The sequence below is a fragment of the Pipistrellus kuhlii genome, unplaced genomic scaffold (assembly GCF_014108245.1).
Source record: "Pipistrellus kuhlii isolate mPipKuh1 unplaced genomic scaffold, mPipKuh1.p scaffold_m20_p_4, whole genome shotgun sequence".
In the NCBI taxonomy this organism is placed as follows: domain Eukaryota; kingdom Metazoa; phylum Chordata; class Mammalia; order Chiroptera; family Vespertilionidae; genus Pipistrellus; species Pipistrellus kuhlii.
This window is the reverse complement of record NW_023425540.1, coordinates 38,920,407-38,948,261: the sequence shown is the minus strand read 5'-3', so window position 1 is coordinate 38,948,261 and position 27,855 is coordinate 38,920,407. Positions and strand designations below refer to the sequence as shown.

Sequence of the window (27,855 nt, the reverse complement as noted above, 5' to 3'; positions counted from 1 at the left end):
TAGTATGAACATTCATGATGAAATTATTTATTTATGCTCCTAATTTCTAAATATTTTAAGAGCAGCTCTGTCCACTGAATATGTACAAAAAATTTACATGACCATATGGGCTTGGTTTATTTCAGAAACACGTTCAAATAGAAGTAATGCTTTTACCTCGTGTAAATGCCATCCACAATTCCAATGGTCGCTTCCTCGGCAGGCACATAGGAGCCGATCTGAGCCATGATAGTAATCAGTGCGACTTGTTTGATGTAGGAGCTCTTTCCACCCATGTTTGGCCCAGTAATTATCATTACTCTCTCTGCGTCCCCCTAGAAAATCAAAAAGTAATTTCACTATTGTACCAGAGGGGCTCTTATATAATGTTTACAATTGGTTCTATAAAGATTCATGCATTAGGCAAAAGATTGCACTGTGGTATTTAAATATTCACCAAGTAAGTATCACAGAGGAAAGAGGGCCTCTTTGTCCTCAACCCAATCTGTGCTACTGCAGAAAAGTGAATTCCTAGCATCACACACAGTTGTTTGTAGGCATTAAAAAAAGAAAGCAACCTGAACTGGATAACTACTATGACTTTCATATGAAATATTCATATGAATATGAATATATTGTTGATATGTGTGCTTTTTATATTGCTTACATTTAAAATCTAAGAAGTTTAGCACTACCACCACCACCACCACCACCACCCACCACCACCACACCACCACCAACCATCACAAAAAATAAATGAAATAAAAAATAAATAAAATCTAAGAAGTTTTATTTGTCTATCTTAAAACTATAGGTAGTATATGTCTAATTACCCAAGGCACTAATTTGGATGGGCATAACTAAATATTTTGAAATTTTAAATAAAATGAATTGATTTTTTTTTAATTGGCAAAAATGATACAATAAATAAAAAATACGGCCCTAGCCTGTGGACTGAAGGGTCCAAGGTTCAATTTCGGTCAAGGGCATGTGCCTACTTGTGGGCTCGATTCACATTAGGAGGTGTGCTGGAAGTAGTCAATCAATAATTCTCTCTCATCATTGATGTTTCTCTCCCTCTTCCTTCCTCTCTGAAATAAATAAAAAATATTTTTTAAAAATAAAAAATATGAATAATCCTGTATCTATTAAAGAAAGTAAATCTGCAATTAAAAGCCTTTCCACACACCACAAGAAAAACTCTAAACCAAGATAACTCCCCCACTGAATTCTTGCAAACATAAAAGAAATAGCACTAATCTTACGAAAACAGAACAAAACAAGAAGGAACTCTTCCCAAATCATTTCAAAAGGCCAATATATCTTGATACAAAAACCTGACAAATATATTACAATAAAGAAAAATTATAGGCTATTTTTTCCCATAAATATATATAAAACTTCTTAATAAAATATCAGTAAGCTATGCCCTAACAGGTTTGGCTCAGTGGATAGAGCGTCAGCCTGCAGACTCAAGGGTCCCAGGTTTGATTCTGGTCAAGGGCATGTACCTTGGTTGTGGGCACATACCCAGTAGGGAGTGTGCACAAGGCAGCTGATCGGTGTTTCTCTCTCATCGATGTTTCTAACTCTCTATTCCTCTCCCTTCCTCTCTGTAAAAAATTAATAAAATATATATTTTTTAAATATCACTAAGCCAATTCAAGGATATCAATAATTTAGAGTTTTTTAATATTACAAGGTTGGTTTAATATTCAATAGCCAATCAATAATTTACCACATTAATAAAGAAGAGAAATTATATAATTTCCAATGATACAATGAAAGCTTTTGATAAAATTCCATATTCATTCATTTAAAAAAAAATGCAGGAAAAGGAAATAAAAGATATAGGATTGCGGAAAAAAAAACAATAAAACTGCCATTATTCCTACATGTTATGATGTGTTCCCAGAACATCTAAAGAAATCTATAAAAATTATTGGATTCAATAAATGAATTCAATAAGATCCTTTGGTATAAAAATTCAGTATTCAAAAGTCAACTTTATTTCTACATTTTAGCTACAATTGAAAATTTTTAAATGTTACCTATATAACTTACCACAATACCAAAGAAATCAACTACCTAGAAATAAGTCTAACAAAATGAACAAGACCTCTATATATTGAAAGAAATAATATCATTGAAAGAAATTAAAGAAGACCTAATCAAATCAAGGAATATACCATGTTCATAGACTAGACAGCTCAGAACAGCAATGTTACAATAATTTTGTGTAATTCTGGCATATAGACATACAAATAGAACAGAGAAATAGAACAGAGTCCAGAAACAGATTGTATTCAGTTTGTAAATTTATGACAAAGGAGACCGTGCAGTACAGTAGAGAAAGGATGGTATTTCCAATAATTGGTGATAGGTCAAAAGGATATCCATATAGAAAAATAATCTTGATTTCATAATTTACATTCTAAACAAAAGTCAATTCCAGAAGGATTATAATTTGAAAGATAAGTGGAAAAAAATGAGGTAACCAGATAATAACATATGGCCTTGGGGTAGACAAGGATTTCTTAAACAAATCAAAATTACAATCTTTACTAATAAAAGGGTAATATGCTAATTAAACCAGGAGAGGGCAGTTGGGGGCCATGAGGCCAGCAGGAAAGGGCAGTTGGAGGCCATGAGGCTGACCAGGGAGGGCAGTTGGAAGCCATGAGGCCAGCAGGGAAGAGCAGTTGGGGGGAACCAGGCCAGCAAGCGGGGGCAGCTGGGAGTGATCATGCCTGCAAGAAGGAAGGGGGCAGTTGGGGGCGAGCAGGCCAGCAGGCAGAATGGTTGGGGGCAATCAGGAAAACAGGCAGGTGAGTGGTTTGGAGCCAGCAGTCCCAGATTGCAAGAGGGATGTCCGACTGTCAAGTTTAGGTCCCATCCCACAGGGATAGTGCCTAAACCGCCAGTCGGACATCCCCTGAGAGGTCCCAGATTAGAGAGGGTGCAGACCAGGCTAAGGGCACCCACCACCCCCTGCACAAATTTTGTGCATTAGGCCACTAGTTAACTATAAAGGAAAAGATTGAAAAATTAGAGTGCATTAAAATTATTAACTAGTCGAGACTGGTTTGGCTCAGTGGATAGAGCGTCGGCCTGCAGACTGAAGGGTCCCAGGTTCGATTCCGGTCAAGGGAATGTACCTTGGTTGCGGGCACATTCCCGGTGGGAGGTGTGCAGGAGGCAGCTGATCGATGTTTCTTGCTCTCTGTCCCTCTCTCTTCCTCTCTGTAAAAAATCCATAAAATATATTTTTAAAAATAAATAAATAAAATTATGAACTATTATTCATCAAATGATGCCTTTAAGAGAATGAAAAGCTGCATATCAGAAGATATGAGTTATACATTTAAACCTACTTTCTTTTTTTAATATTTTTATTGATTTTTAGAGAGAGAGGAAGGGAGAGGGAGAAATAGAAACATCAATGATGACAGAGAATCACTGACTGGGTGCCTCCTGTCCACCCCCTACTGGGGATTGAGCCCTCAACCCAGGCATGTGCCCTTGACCAAAATCAAACCTGGGACCTTTCAGTCCACAGGCCAAACCAGGCTTTTCACTGAGCCAAACCATCTAGGCTAATTTACTTAATTTTCTGGGTAAAATTTAAACCTACTTCAAATGCCTTAAAACTGAGGATGATCTAGCAGGTCCTCTTTTTTCTTTCCTTTTCTCAGAGACATTCTTCCTGGAGCCCTCTAGCTTCCCGTTTCATTTTGGACTGGTTGCCCTCAAGACCTGTTATATAATCTTAAACCTACTTTCAGTGAAACTATTCCTTCAGTGGTATGTCTGTGAGAGATTTTCAACAGCCTCTTTACCTTCTGTACAACCTGCTTCAGTGACAGATCTAGAATGGAAACTCCCTGTGCATACACTAGGATCACTCTGAGCCCCGTAACTCTAGCTCAGATCGCTCTCCTGGTCATTATATCCACCTCTACCTTAGGATGTCCACCTAATGTCCCACAAGCCCTCAAGTTCACGGTTCCTTTTTATTTGGTTCTTTGCTATATTCCTAGCCAGGAAACCTAATATAGCATGTGAAAAATAATGTTAATTGTTTACTGCCCATTAGATATCCTTTACTGGAATTTGTTGCCAATTTTTCTACTGGGTGATCTTTTAGTTCCCTCACAGTCTTTTAAATATTTCTGTTAGTGCTAATTTAATTGGGTGTATCTCCTACAAGATTAGGAATGTATATATCTTTCTTCTTTGTAAGCCTGACACCAAGAACAATACTGACACAAAATAAAGTGTCAAATCTATAAGAACCAAATATTCATAAAATAATGCTAACAAAAAAACTCATAAAAAATGCAAGATTGTGAAATGTGGGAGAAAAAGTATTCTTAAAATCAGGAGAGGGGAAAAAAGGACAGAAAGTTGGCTTGTTTAAGAAGCATTATAACAGGTTAATATAATATAAAATCCAAAAGAGTGTACTTTAATTTCATGGAAAAGAGACCATACTTAAAATTACATGATTATCAAAGCAACAATGTCATTTGACTTTCAGAAAATTATTTTCAGGGTATATCTTATAATAAACACCTAAAAAGTATTTTAAATTGAGTTTTAACTCAACATAGTAAGTTCTTTTTAACACTATCCCTTTATACTCTGCAAAACAGAATGCACTTCACCATAGCAACAGTTCTATATCAACTCCTACTCAAGTTAGAAAAAGCATATGTAAAAGAATAGAATATTCTGGAATATTCCAAGAATCGAGTTCAATGTTTCTTTAAAACATTCTTGTAATTAGGCACAAAGCTATTTTATTGTAGTTTCTCATATCTGGCTTTATTAAATAGTATAAATACATTATTTAAAAGAATGAGGGAAAAGTTAAAAAGGAAAAAAAGAGAAAAAAATCAATGTCAAAGATAAAAGTTTGGGATCACACTGGCTAGTGTGCTAGGGGATGGGAACAGAGACAGGAAATGATGTTTAAGTGATTTATAAGTAAAATATAAACTAAGGTACTAAATGTTATAACCATATATTTTCTCAAGAAAAGCTATATGCTACTGGTATTATGGAAACTAAAAATTCTTATGTGCACATAAACTTCCTTTAAAAGACAATAAAAGCATTAGTACTTATTAACTTGGTTTGATAAATTAAGTAATTTACAAATACCCTAATGAGAATGAACAACTTTATAGACATTGGGGATTGGGTAATATACTACCAAAAGTCTTTATATGATATAAAAATGTAACATTAAAGTAGAAGTAATTCAAAGCATTTCCTTCCATTTACCACCCAGTGCCTAGCCAAATTCACCATGTGCACATCTTTGTCATCCTTGCTCACAGCCCAAGATGGCTGTTCTATTCCCAATCCCCCCTTATGTTCTCAGCTTCCTCCCCTTGACCTGATTTCCAGCTGCTCCTCTACATTTCAATTCCTCCACTGTCCTCTGAAAAATTTCCAAATACTTCTACCTTTCTAACCTCATGTCAACATTTCCTTCATAACACTAGCTTAAACTGAAACCTGGCTGTTTCTCCCTGCAATTCTCTAATGTGGAGGCTGAGCTGTTTGCCACATCCTACCTCAAGCATCTCAGGGTCCAGAGGGTCTCCCATGTCTGCTTCTTTAGGGCTTTACTATCTCTACTTGTCCTTAGTGCAGATATCTACGAACCACCAGGTCTCCGGTCTCAATCCCTTGCTCTATGGTTATCTTGGATGATGTCCACATTCACATGGATGGCCTTTCCCAAACTCTTCCCCTGATCTCACCTCCATGGCCATACCTAGCATCTTGCCATCACCCAGAAGAACATGACCTCTGAAACCTGAAAGCCTCCCATCTCATTCTCTGATAAGACCTCTCTTACCTAACAAAGTCTACATATTAATTCTTTGATCTCACCACCAGATTAATTTTACTCTATGTTGACAAAGACTCTCTTCTTGACCAAACTCTAGTCAGACCTCAGATCTGCACCAGCTCTGTAGAAATCATTTCCGTTACCCTCTTCTCCCAGAGACCAGAATAAATTGCTTAAGGTCACATCCTTAGGATGACTCCATCTCTCCTGAAAGTGCCTGCTTGAGAAAACAGCCCAGTTGGAAGAATTTACTGTTTGTTCCAGCCAAAACCTGGTGATAAGCAGAAGGGCCCCAAAGTCCTCTCTTACTTCAGAAAGTTTGCAATTATAAGTCCTTTTTTTTGCCCCTTTGAGATGCAAATCTTCCACCAAGAACTGAGTTCTCAAGGACTTGAGAACCATCTCTTTGAAATATAAGCATTTCCTCCCCAGGCCCTGTAGAAGGGTATAAGTACCAGTTGCCAGTTAGTAAACCCAGACATGTTTCACATTAACCAACCTCCTTTCCTGCTTTTCCACCTCCCTAAATCTGCTCATGACCCTCCCACCCTCACACCATCCCCGCTCCTTGTTCTCTCATTGTACCTTTAAAATGCCCAGTCACTTTGCAAATACAGAAAATTAGTTCAGTTCCTGTTGGACTCTTTACTCAACTGCAATATTGTCGAATAAAACTGCTCTTATGACTTTAATTAGCATATGGCTTTATCTTTCACAATATCTCTCCCTCTCCCTTTTCCTCTCCCTCTCCTTCTCCTTCTCTATCTCTCTCCCCCACTAGTTCACTTTCCCCCCCAGCTTCAATCATTCTCTGCCTAGTACAGTAGTCCCCCCTGATCTGTGGTTTCACTTATCCCAGATCAACCAAGGTCCAAAAATATTAAATGGAAAATTCTAAAAGTAAACAACTGGTAAGTTTTAAATTGTGTGCCATTCTGAGTTCAGTGAATCTCTTACCATCCTGCTCCATCCTGTCCTGCATGTGAGTCATCCCAAACTATACAGTAATGGCCTGTCTTCTCTGCTAGAATATAAGCCCTCTGAGGACTGGAATACTAGTATTTCTGCCTTGCCAACCACTCTCTGTCCTAATACTTGCTTCACTACCAAGGCTAAAAAGGCACCCAGTAAGTACATGTAACACCACACACTAACAGAATTTGCAAAACCATGGTATGATTCCACTCCATCAGCACTTGTGAGCATTTATAAGTATAAAATATTTTTACTGGGTTACCTGGTATAACTAATTAAGACTAATCCTTTAGTTGCTAAATCTTTCCCTCTACAGAACATCTTTCCCTGGAGAGAGCACCCATTTCATATTTTAGCTATCGCCAAAAATTAGTCCAATTAAAGCCAAAATTAAAACTTGGGTAAATTTTTAAATTTTCATTTGGTATTTAAAGTGCCATGTTATCACCTTTTACTTATTTGGGGGCATAATGTATAACTTACTGACAAATTTGTACTGTTGGGAACATACTGATCCTGTTCTCCCAGCAACACGTCAATCACAGGGTGCCGGCCATTTTTTATGATGATTTTCCTTTCTTCTAGCAGAGTTGGTCTGTAAAAAGAAACCTGTTTTAATTTACTAGGCATAGGAAATAGCCTTTAAAAATTCTCTGTAAGGTAACGTGGAAAATTTCTGTGGTCAGTCATTCAGACAACAAAACCTTAAACAAGGACTTTAGGAACACATTTTCAGAATAAGTCTTTGAGTATAAAAGTTAAATTTTTAACTATCACATAAGAATTGGGAAGACAATTGTTATAATAATAGTTCCTTGAAGTACAAACTTTAGCAGTCTTGCAATGGCTCCACTAAACTACCTGTACAAAATTCTTTTATATTTTATATTTCTATTATCCCCTTAGATATTTTCATTAATTAAAAATTAAATTTCAGATTACTGCTACTTATTTTCAATAATAAGCATAATAAATAAATTCATTTCTAGATTTAGTTGTTACATTATTGTTGAGACTTGGGGAAAGAATGCCTTCAAATTTTCATATTCTATTTAATTAAAACATCTTTCTATGGTCTTTGGTGTGCCTTTGTACATTTTTTATATACAAAAACACTTTTTTTTTTTTTTGCTTTGCTAGTCTTTAGTAAACTTTAATATTTTTTTTAAATCTACAGCTTTTTCTATTTATCAGGTCTCAGCATTTTTAAAAATATATATTTTATTGATTTTTTACAGAGAGGAAGAAAGAGGGATAGAGAGTTAGAAACATCAATGAGAGAAAATCATCCACCAGCTGCCTCTTGCACACCCCCTACTGGGGATGTGCCCACAACTAAGGTACATGCCCTTGACCGAAATCAAACCTGGGACCTTTCAGTCCACAGGACGACTCTTTATCCACTGAGCCAAACCAGTCTCGGCTGGTCTCAGCATTTTTTGGAAGCTGCTGCATAGATGAGTTTGGTGTTCTCTGTTGCTGAATATCTAAACTATTCAGATTTTTCACTGTTTTAAGCAACACTTCAATGAATAGCCTAACATGTGTACATGTGCCTAACTCCACATGTTCCTCTAAGCTAAAGGAAATTTCTGAAGGGGAATTTCTAACTCAGAGGGTATGCTTTTTTTTTTTTTTAAGATAAGAGTAGCTATATCAATTTCCTTCCCATCAGCAGAATATGAAAGTTGACTTATTTGTCTATATCTTCACCTGAAGTTGGTGTTAACAATTTCTAATTTGTAACAATGTGGTACTGAACTGTGCTATCTCATTGTTTTCATTTGCCCTCATTGACTACTAAGGCTGAACATCTTTTTATCAATTTCTTAGCCATTTGTTGATCATTTTCATCAAAATACCCTATAAATGATCTCCTTAAGTTCTTTGACACAGAACTTTCACATATAAGTACATTTCTGAACTTACTTATAACAAGAAATACTACTACTTTCTTAAATACTTAAATTCTTCTTAAATATATCTGACTAACAAATCCCTAAGAATGTACCCTCACATTTCACAAAAGAAAGTAACTAAAGCATCATCTTCTGAGTAAATAATTTGAAACCATCCTTTGGGAAGAGACATTTGTAATTACAGAAGGACAGTTTTTGAATTTCAGAGTGAAGTCTAAAAATAGAACTTTTATCTAAATGGGTTGTGAATTTACTGTAAAAAAAATCAAACCATCTGTAGATGACATCAGTTTTAAAATAAAATCTTAGGTGCTCTGCCAAGTGAAATCAATATGTCATATTCATGACACTGACATGATTTTCCTGGAAGGTTTTCACTTAGAATAAAATTTTGAGTGATTTGCTCTGCTCTAAATCTACACTGACTTATTGTTTCTATCAAAATTATATAATGACAAACACTTCCTGATAGAGTAAGAAGCAAATGATAATTCACAGAGCCGAGAGGATACTGTAGAAATGGACAGTTATAGCAAAAAAGATATGAAAATTATACCAATGAAATCTATGGCATTGAGGAAGAACTGAGGAAATATGGAAATAATGAAATATTAAACTTGAATAAAATTATTTTTTTATTTTATATTTTTAAAATTGCATCTTTCTCTTTTAAATGTCCCAGAGAAACAGAATATGATCTACGTTAGTAAAACAGAATACAAACTGAATAGAAAGACCTAGAATGACAACTTGTGCCTGAAGTAGATAAACTGACAATAAAAAGAAAAGATTGCAATTAATAAAACCAAATAATCCATTTGAACTCATTGCAATAGCTCAAATGCATTAAAATATTTTTTAAAATTGGAAATCTACAAAGTATAAACTTCAAATACTTAAATACTAGCTTAAAATACGTTTTAGATAAGAGTTTCCTATTCCAGGCCTATTTAAACTCAATTATATTATATGGCTGCTAAAAGAAAAGAAAAGAAAAACTGATTGCACTACTTAAAGGCCATGGCATGATTTTTCATTTAAAAATTTTCAGGTGGATTTTTCTAAATATATGATATGTAATTTCGAAAGTACTTTTTAGCATGTAAAATGTTTCCTGAAATTGCCTTATTAGTAGGTGCTTTGGAACAATCCTACTGAGGAATAAAAAGTTGGGTAAAGTATAGAAAACAGTTACTTTTGAAGGCACCTGGTAACCAACAAGACAGCAAGGAATTACCAGGCCGGGACCTGGGGCAGGACAGAGGCCCAGGGAGGGTACCTACTGACTTTTGAAGGAAAAGCTGAGGCTGAGCCCTGTGGACACCTTTGCTCTGGACTGGGACACCCAGAGCTACACAACAGGCATAGGGGTGCACCTGAAGTAGGAGGTGCCGTCTATGAAATGTCTGAATCGCCTCCAACTCAGATGTGGATTAGGTGATGCCAAATAGTTATAAGTGTCTTGAGATGCCTACTAAAAGGAAATGTGACTCTTTCCGAAGAAATACATCATCAACTTATTTCTATAAGTAATTTTGCAAATGTAATATCCAAGGGTAATCAAAACAATCAGGCATTCAAGGAGATACATGAATGAAAATGAGCAGAAGCAAAAGAAAATAGAAATAGACTCAAAAGGATTCCAGACATTTCAATTATCAGACACTGACTTTGAGATAACTATGCTTGTTATGTCGAAAAGATAAAAGACTGAGAACTGACAGAGAACTAAAATTAATTTTTTAAAATAATAAATTGTTATGGGAATGAAAGATAGAACCCTTAAGTTCAAATATTTTTATAAAAAAATAAATTAAAAAAATTTGACTATACTTAATTTTTTCTAATTTTTGAGTAAACATCTTTTGATAACAACAGTTATTATTTACTAAGTGCTTATCATTTGCCTGATCCTGCTTAGAAGTTTCATACATCTTTATCTCATTTAATTTGTATAACATCAGAGAGGTTAAGTAACTTGCTTCAGGTCAGATGTTAAATAGCCAAGCTCGTATTCAAAACCCCATGCCTGTCTGATCCAAAACCTGCACTCTGTGGACTTGCCTCAAACAGAGATTCAAGTTTCCCTTAGCTAATCAAGGGGTCTCTTAATATATATATATATATATACACACTATATATATATATACTGGAAGATATCAAAAGAAGCATCAAACTGAAAAATCCAGGGCCAAACTTGCATATAGTAGATACTCTAAAAAGTGCCAGTTGTAGCCCTAGCTGGTTTGGCTCGGTAGATAGAGCGTTGGACTACAGACTGGAAGGTCTCAGGTTCGATTCTGGTCAAGGGCACATGCTCGGGTTGGGGGCTCGATGCCCAGTGGGGGACATACAGGAGGCAGCCAATCAATGATTCTCTCTCATCATTGATGTTTCTATCTCTCTCTCCCTCTTCCTTCCTCTCTGAAATCAATAAAAATATATATTTTTTAAAAGTGCCAGTTAATTTTCTGATGAGTCTAGAAATTAATCATATAGTTGTACAGTGAAGCAATAAAACTCTTCATTAGAGTTATTGCTAAAACTATATCTTTATAAAGAATTTCTATAACTTTAAGATTTATCCCATTTACCAATTCATAACTTTACTTCTCATGCCTTTATATGGATATATAAGACTTAAATGAGAGTACACACCTAATTAGTGACAGAGGGTGGACTAGAACCAGGCCTACTGATAACAAAGCTAGATTCTGATTATTATATCACACTGAAATTACATTTATGTGTAATAAATAATATGTATGTTTAGATGTGCATATAAATATACACACACCAAAATGAAAATTTATATAAAATTTTCAATTTGGTGTCCTGTAGCAAACTACATACATGTCCTTCTTTCTCCTCTACTTTTAGCAGCAGCAGCAGCAGCAAACAGCAAAAAGCCATTTGAAGAAGCCTAAGAAGGCATAGATCAGGCACAAGTATTCTTCCATGGGAAGAGCTTTCTCTGAACACACACACACTAAGTGCACAGGCTGTAGCCAGTCCTCTGCTTAATTCAGAAACAGAGTCCACTAGGAAAAATCTGCTTCACAAACCTTTGCAACAAGAAAGGACTCCTACTAACATTGCAATATGTAAGAAGGCAAGCCAATGAAGTCAATCTACTCTTTCAGAACTACATTCAGCTGGAGTAAATTTATGTATCTCATTCTTATAGATGATTAACAGACTATAAAGTTTCCCCATGTACTGCACTGTAAAGTTTCAGTTCTACAATGCCTATAGTTAACTGATTATGCAAATCTTTTTTTGTTTGGCTCCTCTGGTGTGAAAAGAAATTGGGCAAAAAAGCAAATGCAAAGATCCTGTTTTAAACAAAACTATTGTGCCTGACACTATAGGTACATGCCACCTATAAACAGACAGCAAAACAAAATGTAACAAAACAGCAAGCTGAGTACATTCTAAGTCTATACATGGCATAGCCAACTCCTTTAACTTTCCTTCCACAAATATTTGACGTCCACTATGGATTCTACGCTAGATATAGAGGACATTTAAATGTTAAAAAAATATATTTGATACAAACTAGAGAGGAAACCAAGATACAAAGGAAGTAGGAACAGCAAAACATATATCTACTAGTGTTCAGGGTGCCACAAGTACTGATACCCAGCACTTCCTGTTTTCTTTTTAGTCCTCACAACAAGCCAGCAAGTTAAATAGCCGCTGTCTCTTGGATGAAAAAACTGAGGCCAGAATATTGGTGCCCCCGCTCCCATATTCACATATTGAAACCTAACGTCTAATGTGATGGTATCAGGAGGGGATTAGGTCCTAAGGGCAGAGCCCTCGTGAATGGGCTAGTGCTCTTATGAGAGACCCAGAGACCTGTGTAGGAAGCAGCCCACCAGGGACCCAGGGAGCCACCAGCATGAACTTCCAGCCCAGAGGCCCCACAGGAGCAGCCTAAGCACCGAGCGCCAGCGGAAGTGGAGCCCCCACAGAGAAACCCCGCAGGGGTGGGCCCAGACACAGCACCACCATGGAGACAGGGCCACTGGGACTCCTGGAAACCTAAGTCCCTGCCCATGGGAGCAGGACTGCCCACTGGAAACAGGGTCTGAAAGGCAGGACCCATCTCCTACCAACCCCTAACCCCCAATCCCAGCGGGCCTGAAGGACTGGGAATTGAGGGGAAAGACTGGCTCAAGCTTAAGGTTTGGGGCTTAAAGAAGTAGTATGAGAGCAGTAGGGAGCAACTTACCTCAGAATGACTCATACCTTGAGTGTCACCCATATCTGATTTAGATATTGAAATGAGACTTTTATAATTATAAGGTGAAACATACCAGTACTATACCAACTGTTGGAGTCAAAGCTAACAAATGAAAGGATTGCACCTTTGTAAAAATGTCACCCACATAAACTTAAAAATTGAAATATATAATACTCACCTCTGGAGTTACCGTGAGCATCTGCTTTCACTGTGTTCAGTGATGAGTGAGCAAGAGAGGAATTTAATTTTAAATCAAGCTCTATGTGTATAATTTTCAGCTTTACCAAGAGTCCAACATATTTGAGTAATTTTAGTATAAAAACACTAAAATTAATTGAATAATGCCTTCTGAAATTGGGGGGAGGGGGGATGGGGGGTGGGACAGGGAGTATGTTACCTGCAGTAGTCTCCTTGCTTAGCAACCTTGGCCAGGGAGAAAATGCAGTCAATAGCTGCTAGGCGATGTACTGCTGTACACAAGGACTGATAATGTTCACTGAAATTCCTACAGAAGCAACAACAACAAGGTGAGCACAAATGATTTCTTAGCACCTTATTACCTAAGATAAGCTAAAACAAAATAAACAGTCATAACCAGCAGTTAAGAGAGATTAAAATTACATGGAACTACTTTCCCTACTTAATATAATAATTTGACTATTGAGACTTCTTTCTATTTCATTTGGACAGAATTGTATGTTTTTAAAACAGCTTCTATACAGAAATGTCTATTATTGACACCATAGTGCGCATTTTATCTCACCACCAGATGTTGCTCAATGATACCTGAAGTTAATAAAAATGGAAAATATTTTTGAGCTACTGTATGAAAGATATAATTCAATTTTTAAAGATGATGCAATTGAGATTACTCAATGTCCACAGCCTGTCTTCTAGAATAGACTTTTTGAGAGAGGGTCCCATTCATAAAATTGCTTCCAGTCTTGATTTCTTGCAATATTTTGATCAAAAGTAATATGACTAATGCACAAGTTACTATCTCAGTAAGAGACAAATACACTTGTAATAGCTGGTATTCAATCCTCTGATGTCAAGTTTGTGAATGTTTTAAATGACATCATATTCACACCATCTGGCACCTCAATTAGCAGTGCACATAACAATCAATGCTGTTCTCTAGTGGGAGCTCTAGCTGCAAATGCTCTTCACTACATTTCACCCAGTATTTTTTATTTTTAGATAAAAATTTTAATGTATTTTTCTCATTTTGAAAGTAATATATGTATCCTATATAATAGAGGAAATATGCAAATTGACCATCATGCCCTCACAAGATGGCTGCCTATGACCAGGCTGGCAGAGGGGTTAGTAAGGGTTAACCAAACGACTGAACAAGCAGGCTGTGTGGGGCAACCAGGCCCATGGGGGGATTAGTGAGGGACGACTAAACAACTGAACAGCAGGCTGCATAGGGTGACCAGGCCAGGAAAGGGACTATGAGGGGTGACCAGGCCAGCAGGGGGGCAGTTAGGGGCAACCAGGCCAGCAGAGAGAGCAGTTGGGGGTGACTAGGCCAGTGGGGAGGGAGGGGTATTTAGGGGTGACCAGGTCAGCAGAGGGGGGCAGTTGAGGGTGACCAGGCATGCAGGAAGGGAGACAGTTAGGAGTTATCAGGCTGGCAGGGGGGGCAGTTAGGGGCAATCAGGCTGGCACAGAGAGGTAATGAGGAGTGATCTGGCCAGTGGGGGAGAGGGGCAGTTAAGGGCAACCAGGCAGGCAGGCAGGCAAGTGATAAGGAGCCAGCAATCCAGGATTGTGAGAAGGATGTCCAATTGCCGGCAGTCAGATATCCCCCAAGGAGTCCCAGATTGGAGAGGGTGCAGGCTGGGCTGAGAGGACCCCCTTTCCATGCACAAATTTTGTGCACTGGGCCTCTAGTATTACATAAACTTCTGAAATTATTATGTAAAAAGTAAATTGAAATACTCAGAAACCTTTTCATTAGAAATAATCAGTTGATATTTGAGACTGTGTGTGTGTGTGTGTGTGTGTGTGTGTGAATAGACATTTCTCCAAAGGGGGGGGGGGGGAGAACTGGACAATAATCATATTAACATAAGCATATATATTTGATTTTTTTAAAGTATAAAGATTTAGATGCTGTGCATGAATGTGAATGTTCACATACAGAATTGTATCATACTTCAATACTGTTTTGCATCCTTCTCTTCACTTAATATGTCATGAGTATCATAATCTCCTGTTATGTCATATTTAATGTTGGCTCACTCTTGGCAGTTTCTCGCTTGCATCAGATGGTATAATGAAAGCAGATTCTCCTGGGTTACGTTGACAGAAGAGCCCAGGAAGAGAGCTGACAGAGTACAAAAGGTTTGGGGTCATCATTTGAGGTATTAATAGAAGGGAACAGGAGGAGCAGGGGCAAATCAAAGATATTTCAAAGGGAAAAAAGACAAACAGGAAATTGGTAAGAAATAAAAGGAGAAGGAAGAGAAGCAACTGAGGAGAAGGCTCATGTTTTTAACAGGGAGACTGAGTCTTCTCTAGTCTAGAATAATGACAGGAAGAACATAACCCGATTTATCAAGTCATGTATACCATGACTAGAATGAATATGACGTATGTCGCCAAATCCCAGAACCCTAGAATGTGGCCATGAAAGCTTGAAGGAAGTAATTTTAGTCTAATTTTCATATTCTCAGTGATACTACTAAGGGAAAAGCTAAGAGAACTGAGACTCAAAGGCCCTGAAACCCTTAAAATGGGAAATTGCAAGTAAATAGAGAAAGGAACTGAATAAACCAAATTGCTATTCCTGGATGCAAGACTCTGAGTCAAGATAACCTCCGAAGACTCAGGATAAGTAAATTAGAATCTCTTTCTGACCCTATAATTGAAGATTCCCCTGGGCAAAAAGGGACATAAACCTTTTAAAAACAGTCACAGAGTATCTCTTTGGTTCTTTTTCCCCCCTACTTGTCAGATTGGTTACTTTAAACATATAAAGTCCCTGGAGGAACTTACTGAATATTTGCTGTTGAAGTTTTTAAAGAGAAGGACTAAGAGATGTTTGTTTAGAGAGGTGCCTACGGATTGACCTTGGGCAGGCTTAACAGCCTGAGGGCAAAGGTACAGATGCTATCAGACACCCTGGCCTGAACCCGCGCTCCAATCCTTAACCTTAACCTCTAAGCTACTTCTTCTTTCTGCATCTCATTTTATTTGTTTATAAATTGGGGGTGATAAATCTTAGTTCACAGTGCTCTCTCTTGTGAGGAATAATGAGCTAGTATGTATTAAAGTGCTAGACAAGTGGTGGTTTAGAGGCAGCGCCTGCGGAATCATGAAAGTCATTCGTGCACATTTCTTCCCAGCTCCTGTCCACGGTAGCTTAAAATCAGTCATGGTGAAAATATTTACACTGCAGAAATCAGAAAATCCCATAAGTACCACTACTCTCCCAGGGAGCTGGCTGTTACCCATTTATCAACACACTACTGACTTCAATATGTCAGCATGAACAATGACTATTATCACATACTAGAGGCCCGGTGCACGAAATTCGTGCACGAGGGGAGGGGTGGTGGTGTCCCTCAGCCCAGCCTGCACCCTCTCCAATCTGGGATCCCTCTCACAATCCAGGACTGCTGGCTCCCAACTGCCTGCCTTCCTGATTGCTCCTAACCACTTCTGCCTACCAACCAGATCACCCCCTAACCACTCCCCTGCCAGCCTGTTTGCCCCCAACTTCCCTCCTCTGCTGGCCTAGTCACCCTTAACTGCCCTCCCCTGCAGGGTGGATCTTCCCCAACTGCTCTCCCTTGCAGGCTGGTGCCTCCCAACTGCCCTCCCCTGCTGGCCATCTTGTGGTGGCCATCTTGTGTCCACATGGGGGCAGGATCTTTGACCACATGGGGGCAGCCATCTTGTGTGTTGGAGTGATGGTCAATCTGCATATTACTCTTTTATTAGATAGGACTAGTAGCCCTGTGCACAATCTGTGAGCGAGTAGCTTGCTACTACTTGCCTCAGCTGGCTACCTGCCCACAGCCACTGGTAGCTCTCCGCTTCTTGAAGCTCACTGCCCCGCCTCCTGGTGCTTTCCACCCATTGCCCCGCCTTCCTGGGGCACCCCACCGAATCCTTTACCCATTCCCCCTCATAGTTTGCTGCCCTGACCCCTCCTATAGTTCTCTGCCCTCTGCTTGGAACTCACTGCCCCACCCTCCTGCTGACTGGTGATCTAGTGATCCAGTCATTACAAGTCAGTCGTTAGGCCTCAGAGCCTAATGGATAATTAGCATATTCCTCTCTTATTAAATAGGATTCTTTAAGACAACAGCAAATACTCTTCAAAAGAAATCTCGAATTATAAAAAACAAAAAGGTAGGGAACCTTTCTGTTTTCCACAATTCTAGATTCAAATACACTAATGAAATAACATAACCAAAAACAATGTATAAAAATTGATCTTTCATTTAAAATTTTGAGGGAGATAATTAAATATATTCTTTTTTTAACAATTTTTTTTTCATTTTATTTGAAATAATATGCAAGAATATAGTGTGCAAAATTTAGGGGCAACATCATGAAGTGTAATGAACTGAAATCAATTTTACAGCTGTGATTCCTAACTAGAAACACCACTTGGTAAGTAACATGAAAAGCCATGATTGTAGCTCAGAGCAAAGCAGCTGTACTGCCAATGTATGTGCTCTAATTTCAGACAGTTGGAGGAAAGTAAAGTGCAAGCATTGCACTGCAGTAAGTGCAAAGTCTGCCCCCACCATAAAGATATGATAACAAAATAACATATTTAAGATATGTAGCTAAGGAGATATAGATCACAAAGTTCAAAAATACAATGGTATCAACTGTTAATAGCACCATTTCAGTGACTATATCTCAATGCTATTGACTTCACCTTGGCCTGAGCTAGGTCTCCACTGGGAATGGATGGGAGTTGCCATAAATATATTCTTAAATTAATATTAATATCCTGCCCAGCTAGTGTGGCTCAGCAGTTGAGCACTGACCCAGGAACCAAAAGGTCACCACTTCAATTCCCAGTCAGGGCACAAGGCCAGGTTGCAGGCTTGATCCCCAGTGGAGGGCATGCAGGAAGCAGTTGATCAATGATGTTCCTCTCTCATCAATGTTTCTCTCTCTCTTCCTCTCTTCCCCACCCTCTAAAAAGTCAATAAAAACATGTTTTTAATTAATTTTAAAATATATTAATTTTTCTTAGGTGTGGTGATGGTATTAAGATTATATAGCAGCATATCCTTATTTTTAGAAAATGTGTGCTTAAATATTTAGGGGTGAAGTGTTATGATATCTAAAACTTACCTTCAAACATTTCAGGGGGAAAAAGTGTATGAGAGATTGAAGACAAATACAGCAAAAAGCTAACACTTTTAGGTTAAACTTCAGGGTACATAGGTATTCATTTCAACTATCCCACAGATTTAAATATTTTCAAAATAAAAAGTTAGGGGAGAAACAAAACAATTAACCCACACTTGTCCAATTCTGAAAATGTTAAGCCTTTATAGAAGAAAAGTAAACAAAGTTCAAGGTAGAATTTCAAAAAGATGACTCTACTAAACATCCTTAGCAACAAAATGTTAGCACACTAACAATAAAGTATATCTGGTCTCTCACCAAAGACTAAAATGAGCTTCCATTTCAATGGATTAAAAATAAAATCAGAGGACACATGTACTCAACTATTTTATGGCAGGTCACAAGCAGTAATCCCTACTTTTCTTTTTGATGGAAAGATTTTCCGGTCTATTTCTCATAGCAAAAAGTCAGATTATGTTTTTCATTGTAAACTCACTCTAGAAAATCAAGCCATTCAGCATTGCAGTCAAGGACTAGCTGCTCCCGGAGCTGATTCAGATGTCTGTAATTTTCTACAATAAAAGGAGAGTGGAAGCGGCTCACAGCTTTTGTGCTAGAAGAGGGGAAAACATAAATAGGAAATCAAGGTTACTAAAAAATCAGTAATGCCATCTCTTCACAAAATTAAAGTAGGTATTTATTATTCTCTGATGAACCTTGAAAGTAAATAGCTGTAAACAGAATATTCTGTAATTATGGCCCTGAACTCAATTGATTCCAAAGGTCTTTGTTGTAAATAAAGTACTTGGAGTTCACAGGACTTTGTTCAGGAAGCTTTTAAAATGCATTTTAAATTATATCCATATGGCAAAGTCAAAGTTTAGAGTTTTCATTTCATAAGCAGAAAGCTTTTTCTCTAAATGAAAATATTTGCTTTAAAAAAAAAAAAAAAAAAAAGATCAGAAGTAAATATGGCAAAATAAGTCCTGACAAAGATGGAAAGTGGATACATTGGTGAAGGCCATACTATTCTTTATATTTTATACTTTTCTGTGCCATTAAAGCATTTCCATGAAAAAATAAATAAATAAAGCGTTACAAAAATAGCAATGTATAAATTCAGGAAGCAAAGAGAAGTTCTTCATGGTCTAACTGTAGATGCATGGTGATCTTGATGAGAAGAAATATCCTGTACTCCTCCTCTAGGCTTGCGTGTATCTCTGCTTCTTCATCAAGAAGCTGTAGAGCACATTAGGGGATGTCGTGGGTCCCCAGTCAGAAAATTTGGGCCAAGGCCCCAACTCTGACACTTACTTGTTAGCTATACGACTTTGGGCAAATATAACTGACCTCTAACCATCACTTTCCTCATCTATAAAATGGGCATAATAATAGCATCTACCGTATTTTCCGGCGTATAAGACAACCCCCTAATTTTACAGTTAAAACATAGGTTTAGGCCTATATTCGCTGTATAAGACTACCCCCCACTTCCGAGGCAACACCAGTTCTTTTTTTAATAGACCCCTCTCTGACTCTGGCCAATCTGAGCAGGCTTTTTTTCGTTTCAAAAGTCGTCTTATACGCCGGAAAATACGGTACTTCACAGATACTGTTGAAAGATCAAATAGATAATGGTTAACAGTATCTCTGTCAGTAGTACCAATGTCAGGACTTGTTCTGTGGTGGTTGTGGCAGTGTTACTGCTGTTGATATTATTACTATAATCAGAGGCCCGGCGCACGAATTTGTGCACACATAGGTCCCTTGGCCTGGCCAGTATTGGGAGGCTGGCCAGCCGGGGGTAGGGAACACGGGAGGTTGGCTGTGGGACTGCACTGACCACCAGGTAAGCTCCTGCATTGAGCATCTGACCCCTGGTGGTCAGTGCGTGTCATAGTAACTGGTCAACAGGTTGTTCCAGTCATTTGGTCATAACAGTCACTTAGGCTTTTATATATAGAGATGAGACCCTCACAAAGAAAAGGTCAGGGTTCAGTGATAAGCAAGTGATGAAAGAATGTATTCTGACCTTCATCTGCTCCCCACTCCTGAAATACGCTGTCACAGTTATCTTTAATGTAGCAAGTTAGTGGATTACGGGTAACCCTTTCAGATTAAAATATTACTAATGCTACTTTAATCTAACCCTTGTCAGGACTCCAATGGCCAAACAATAGATAAAAAATTATAATGAAGCTTCCCCAAACTATCTTATTTATTCATCCAATTTACATCACAGCAGGTTCAAAAGTTGTTGGCACAAATTTATGCTTTGTCTGTTGCTTTTAAATTAGCTTATCTAGATTTCTATGCAAACATATTTATAATAGCTTTTCTTCTGACCAAATTTCAGTTACTGTTCTACAAAGACTAACATGATTTTTAGTCATTTCTCTTCATAAAGCATATTTCCGTTCATTAGCTGTAGTACAGGACAAAAGTAAATAAAGGAAAAAATGCCTGCAAGAAGAAAACAATACCCCCTAAAATTAACAATAGTCAAATCTCAATTACAGCTTCTGATAACATGGGGGGAGAAGGGGAAGAAAGATGGTATTTAGAGCTAAGAAACCCATAATTGTATCTTCAACATCCTTTGAAAGTGGCAATGGATAATAGGTGTTTTTTTTAATTAAAATACTAAATTAATAACCATCCACACATCAGGTCAAGATTTTCTTCCAGTCTTCACAGAGTTCCTTCATACCATCACCAGCTATAGCCCCTCTTCTACTATCTAAAGCAAATGTAACATTTCATCTCAAATTCAGGCAAGCATATTAATAACAGTAGCAATAAATATTCGCTAAAGTGTATCCTCATAGGGGACTAATCCTCCTGGGGATTAATGCCTAACCAAGGAGAAAATGCAGAATCTCAATGCAGTCCTCTAATTTCGTTCTTGATTAATTTAATTTCATCAACTCTCAATGTAATTCACAGAAAAGATGTAATGAACTATTACAACTATGTGCCATGGAAAGCATAGAGAACAAAGAAATGCAGAACTTGGGGAAGTAGAAAATGGGATCTCAGCTTCATAAAAGAAATGTCAGGTGTGGCATTCATCAAGAAGTTCAAGCAACCAAATTAATCTTATAATTGAAGGTCCCTCAACTTTTTTATCTCACATGTTTAAAGTGTATTCTGATATATAAAAATAAAAGAGCAATTTACAAAACAAGGAGACAAATGTTTTTACAAGTAAAATGCCGTTCGGAAAAATGTTTTAAAATTAATGATAAAAAAGAATGAAAAGTAAATTTTCTTTGGTTAAAGTTCCATTTAAAAAAAAAAAAAAAAAAAAGGTAAGAATTGCTTTTTAACCTGAACTGGTTTGGCTCAGTGGATAGAGCGCTGGCCTGCAGACTCAAAGGTCCCAGGTTTGATTCCAGTCAACAGCATGTACCTTGGTTACAGGCACATCTCCAGTAGGGGGTGTGCAGGAGGCACCTGAAGGATGTTCCTCTCTCATTGATGTTTCTAGCTCTCTATCGCTCTCCCTTCCTCTCTGTAAAAAAACCAATAACATATATTTTTTTAAAAAGAATTGCTTTTTATGAAAAGGATGTGGCTATTATCAGTCAGTAGCACACAGATATATAAATGTCATTTTAATTCATGTTAATAAAAAGATATATATTATCAAACCTACCTTCCAACCTTAATCCAATCAGTTGGTATACAAGCTACAGCAGAGTTCTTTACTTCAATCATAAACTAAAAAAATATATAAATAAAAATTAGATTTTTAAGTGACTAACCATTATATTTTAAAGCAATATATATATATATCTCCATACAATCAAATATTATTAATTGTGTTTCCAATATTGAAGATAAAGTACAATTTGTATTGAGCCATAAGTTTGTAACAAAGGAGATAATTTGACATGGTAATGTTTATAACATTGCTTTGTGCATACTATTATACAAATGATGATTTTTTTCTCATCAACAACCTACTTCGTTTATTAGTACCTACTTATGTTAGAAATTCTATTACTTAGTAAAAATACTTAATTTCTAAGTATAGATGTTCAATTATTGGATGTTATACAAGTTTGAGATATGGTCCTTCCCCTGTTCTGAACAGAAGAGGGTTTATTATAAAGCTTTTATCCAAGGGCCTGAGTTCTCTAAAAGTGTCCTCATGAAGAAAACACTGACTTCCCCAACTATTAAGGGAGATATTTCTCCCCAGGAGTGCTTTAAGTTATATAAAACACATCTTTATAGATCCAGCTGTGGTCTATAAGACGGCTTTTCTGAAATCAGCCAGGAAGCAAGTGAAATCAAGTTCTTCTCTCACACCTTTCATTTTTAGCATTCATTATATATCATCTTGTCTTCCTGTTCCCATGCCTGTATTATTGCAATGAAATTCGATGTTGTTGTTTTTTAAAATTTTTACTGATTTCAGAGAGTAAGGGAAAGGGAGATCAAGACATCAATGAAGAGAGAGAATCACTGATTGGCTGACTCCTGCATGCCTCCCACTGGGGATCAAGCCCACAACCTGGGCATGTACCCTAATTGGGAATCGAATTCATGACCTCCTGATTCATAGGGCGACATTCAACCACTGAATTACGTTGGCCAGCCTCAATGTTTTATTCAAATAAATAAACCTATTTTGTACAGGATGGAACCGGAAGCTCTGTGGCCACCACTAATTTTGAGATGGCTGTAGGAACTTTTTTACACTAATTAGTTTTATAATATTTGGGGTATTTATAATCTGCTTATTAACTAGAGGCCCAGTGCACAAAATCTGTACGTGGGTGGGGTCCCTAGGCCTGGCCACCAATCAGGGCCTTCCGGCTGCTGACTGAGAGGCCTTCCTTCCAGCTGCTGTCCAGGGCCTTTTTTCCCTGGCTGCCAGCTGGGTCTTCCTTCCCCGGCTGCTGGTTCGGGACTTCCTTCATTCCATGCTGCACCCTGGTGCTCAGCGCACGTCATAGCAAGCAATCGAACTCCTGATCTTCAGGACCAATTCCCACAGGGACACTTTGCATATTAGCCTTTTATACACACACACACACACACACACTAGTGGCCCAGTGCACAAAATTCATGCATGGGTTGGAAATTTATGCATTTCCAAGCTGAGACTGCTCGGGGGATGTCCAACTGCCGGTTTAGGCCTTATGGAATTGGGTCTAAACCAGCAGTTGGACATTCCTCTCACAATCTGGGGCCACTGGCTCCTAATCACTCACCTGCCTACCTACCTGATCGCCCCTAACCACTCTGCCTGTTAGCCTGCTCACCTCCAACCGCCACACACACACCCCGCTGGCCTTCTCACCCCGAACTACCCCCCTTGCCAGCCTGATCGCCCCCAACTGCCCCCCCCCGACCTGTCTGCTCACCCCCAACTGGTCCCCTGCTGGCCTGCTCGCCCCCATCTACCCTTTCCGCTGGCCTGATCATCCCCAACTATCCTCTCCTCCTGGCCTGATCGACCCTAACCACCTCTGCCTTGGCCCCACCACCATGGCCTTGTCTGGAAGGACATCCGGAAGGTCTCCCAGAATGTCTCTGGGTCTAATTGGCATATTACTTTTTTATTAGTATAGATATAGATAGTATCGGCCTGGCTCTTGAGTTTACTTTTTTAATAACAAAAATATTGTAGCTTTTACATCAATTATACTACCAATTAGTAGTCAACTTTAAGAATTTTTGTTCTTAGCAAAAAAAATGTTAACTAATTATGCCCTCTTGTTTAGAGAGGAATTAATAAGTTCAAATCTGCCAAACCTAGTTAACAGTTAAGAGTGAAGAGTCCAAAAATGTCCACTTTGGCTACAAAAAGTGAGGGGGGAAAAACATAAAATAAATACCATGGATAGGAATTATAAAATCTCTTTAAAACTATGCTAAAATATTCTGCTTAAATATTATTTCTAAATGTTCTATGAGAAGACATGTTGGTCTTTTGATAAAATAATTCTGGGAAGAGTTATTTATGCCAAAAACAAACCAAAAAATTTGGGAACATATTGGATCACTAACATTCAGGAAGCTCACATCTAGATCAAAATGACTAACACAGAGCTCCATGGCGAAGACGAAGGGTGGTAAAAATTTTGAAAAGAAGCCCAAACTCTTCAATGTGGTCACTGGCGGCCAGATAAGTACATAGTTTGAAGTAATTGGCCATGACAATGCTGGATTCAAATCTGTGTCTTATACACATTACAAATCCCTACTGGTCACAGCCCCTTGGAGCAGCTTATGAACAGTTTGGAGCAGAACCCTTCAGTCAGTACGTACCCAGGGTGTACCCTAAGGAGCACAGCCCCTCCAGCAAGCCACACACAGAACCAATACAGATGCAAGACAGAGTGGGAGTCAGGAGAGCCCACGTGATCCTGCCACTTGTTAAGCTCCTGGGCCACTTGCTCAGTAAGTGCTGATCCTGTCTCCTCACTTTCTCCAGTGGCCCCAGGTTTTCAGCTTGTGTTTCTCCTCAGAATTATCATCAAAATAAAGACCTGGTGCACGGACCTGTGCACAGGTGGGGTCCCTTGGCCTGGGGGATCAGGCCAAAACCGGCTCTCCAACATCCCCCAAGGGGTCCTGGATTGCAAGAGGGCAGTGATGCATCCCGGAATCGATCTCCTTCCTCTCTGGTTCTGGTTGTGTCACCTGAGAACTGCAGCTGCCAAGTCACCACAGCTTGGCAGCTCCTGCATTGAGTATCTGCCCCCTGGTGGTCAGTGTGCATCATAGCTACTAGTCGGATGGTCAGACAGTTGCTTAGACTTTTATTGATAGATAGATAGATAGATAGATAGATACTTTCAGAGTCAGAGACACTAAGGCACCATAGTCAAGAAGGCTTAGGGTTCTAAAGCGTATATAAAAACTGGGAACCGGTGAAAATGAATGTTGTCACAAGTAACCCTGGCTTGATAGTCTATTTACCTATTTAAGTGATAATAACAATATCCAAGTACCATTTGCACTGCTACAATATAAACAGGTTTATAAATATTATTACAAAAGTTATTGTACAGAAATAAAACTTCAGACAGAAAAGAAGAGTATGAAATTGAAGCACAAAAAAATAAAGTAAAATAAAGTAAAATAGAAGCACATGTATATAAAATAAGGGTTTTCCTCACTTTCTCCCTCACTGATCAGAAGTTATCATATTTGATGAAGACTGTTCTTAGTCCATTAACTATCTCAAAATGATTTGTTGATATACCTTTAACACAAATTTTTAACAAAATTTTATTAACAATGCCTACTAGACTTCATTTGGTGTTTATTTAGAATCACTAATTCTCAAAAATGTCATAGAAGTGATTCTACATTCATTTGTACTGTTAAAATTCTAATAGGAGGAGTTTTTAAAAACCAATGAGATTCTATCCAACTGTTAATAACTAAGAAATTTCTCACCTCAAATTAACCACTTAACCTAGTAAATCATTTTTCTACTACATATCTTTCATGAATGTTACTAAGCAATTTCGATCATCTCATTTCAATAAATAGCCAGAAGAGTGGCACTAAGGCCACTTGTCTCTTTGCAGGGTCATGACTGCGTGGTGAAACCAAGACGTACAATTAAATATTTGGTATTTGCCTATTCAATAATTGTTCTGTTATATAGAACTCCATGTGGATGCCCTGTAAAAGGTCTGCCTGAGTATAACAACTTAATAATTTTAGTCCAGAGGCTGACTTATTGTCTGCTAAGTGACGTAAGATTAATAAACATTCCTCCATGGGAATCTTTATCTTTTATTAAACGTAAGATCTAGAAGAGGCATGCCTCAAGACTCAGAACAGGACCAAAAGGTACAACCACACTTTTAAAAAAATTACTAGTTTTTCCAGGTTCTCATTCAAAATTATCAAACTTTAAACTGAAGTACACATACCAAAAGCACATTCTAAACAGCACCATAACCCATGGAAGTCTCACTAGCCTAGGATTGCACTGTCGTTTGCTTTGTTAGCACCCATACTCCTGACTTCAGAAGGAAGCCCTGCCATAGAATCACTGTGTGATCAACACGGGTGGTTCCCTCCGGTCATTCCGTTATCTGCAAACAGGGAGCCAAAGACTAACGCTCTCCCTGGATTTAGGGTAAATGAGTCCTGTAAGTCACAATTCACAGCCATCAGGGTTTTCTATCAATTCAACGGCTAACATTAAAGCACATGTATCATTAAGTTACATGGTTTTACCAAGTTGATCAACTACAGTAAATAAAAAAAAATACTAAAATAATTCTTATCAAAACAAAATAATATAACATATTTCTAAGGAACAAAACAGGAAATCTGAACAAAATAATGTTTTCATTCTATCCTCATATTTTTATTTTTATTTTTATTTTAAAACAGATTTTACAATAAAAATATTTTTGACATTACCTCCTGTCCTGATACTGTCACATATTGTGCGGAAGGATTTTTTAGTATTTTTCTTATTTCTTGCAAATGTATTTGGATCTTGTCAGTAACTTCTTGAATTTCATCCTTCCTCTTTTTTATTAAAGGGAAATCAGAAAGGTCTTTGAATAATTCCGTTTTATCCCCAATTCTAAAAAATAAAAAATGCAAATATATATATATATATTGAAGCATATCACTTATACCAGTTATCAATTATTTTTTGCAGCATGATATAAACCCAAAAGGTTGGAAGTCTGAAAAACTGCCACTAAATATTTATGGGTAAGTTTCTGAATTTCTTTGAAAACAAACAAAATCATCCTAACACCATTTTCATTTTGCTAGCTCATGATTCCAATGGTAAAAACCAATATGCACTGTTTGCCTAGTCAGGAAACAAATACAAACATAAATACTGTCAATTCCTCTTTCTTTTATGCAGAGTTCTTTGTGAGATGAATGTAAAAGGACTGCTTATTAAAGGATAACTTTGCTTGTCGTTTCTAAATATAAGGCCAGCCACCCCTGGATTTCTAGCAAATGAGTACAAGATGCCATGTGACACCCACTTTTGGATTAATAAACGGCTCTGTCTGGGTTTTTATATTTTCATCATCTGACACCTGAGTAAAAATTGCATCTATCCTAGAGGGTGAAGTGCCTAAATTTTAGATAGCAAAGTGTTACTTCTAGATGTAAAACAGCCTTCAGTATCCAACCACAATTCTAATTTCACATGCAACTTCTTCCATTACTTTTAGTGAAGTTTAAGAATCCACAAATCAAATGGCGAATGTATTAGGACAAGCAAATTAAAACCACCGCCACTGGAAGGGAAGAACTGAGTTTGCTACTCACTTGGCAGCTTGCTCGTTGAGGACCTTTAAGTAATGCTCCGCTGGGCAGAGGAGTTCAGGAATTTCTAAAATAAACGTCCGGAGCAGGTCTGACTGGACGTGGGAATTCACAGCCGGTATTAATGCTTGGAATTCTGACTTCAGGTGATAAAGGGTTTTGACAATCAAGAAGAACTCTTTGGTAGAACACTAAAAACAGAAATAGTTTTCACCCAGAAAGCATATAATACATGAAAATAAAATTTAATTTGTGAT

General features: G+C 37.8%; 1 protein-coding gene across 2 annotated transcripts in view; it reads right to left on the bottom strand.

Moving 5' to 3' along the window:
* Positions 1 to 27,855, bottom strand: part of MSH3 (mutS homolog 3) — a 113,209-nt gene that overhangs the window by 20,499 nt on the left and 64,855 nt on the right. For both annotated transcript variants that reach the window (XM_036409185.2, XM_045571671.1), the window contains 7 exons: positions 27,602 to 27,789; positions 26,723 to 26,891; positions 21,975 to 22,039; positions 18,813 to 18,929; positions 13,386 to 13,493; positions 7,304 to 7,415; positions 157 to 314 (listed from right to left, as the gene is read on the bottom strand). In XM_036409185.2, the coding sequence (XP_036265078.1) occupies positions 157 to 314; positions 7,304 to 7,415; positions 13,386 to 13,493; positions 18,813 to 18,929; positions 21,975 to 22,039; positions 26,723 to 26,891; positions 27,602 to 27,789 (917 nt within the window). The remainder of the gene's footprint in view (positions 1 to 156; positions 315 to 7,303; positions 7,416 to 13,385; positions 13,494 to 18,812; positions 18,930 to 21,974; positions 22,040 to 26,722; positions 26,892 to 27,601; positions 27,790 to 27,855) is intronic.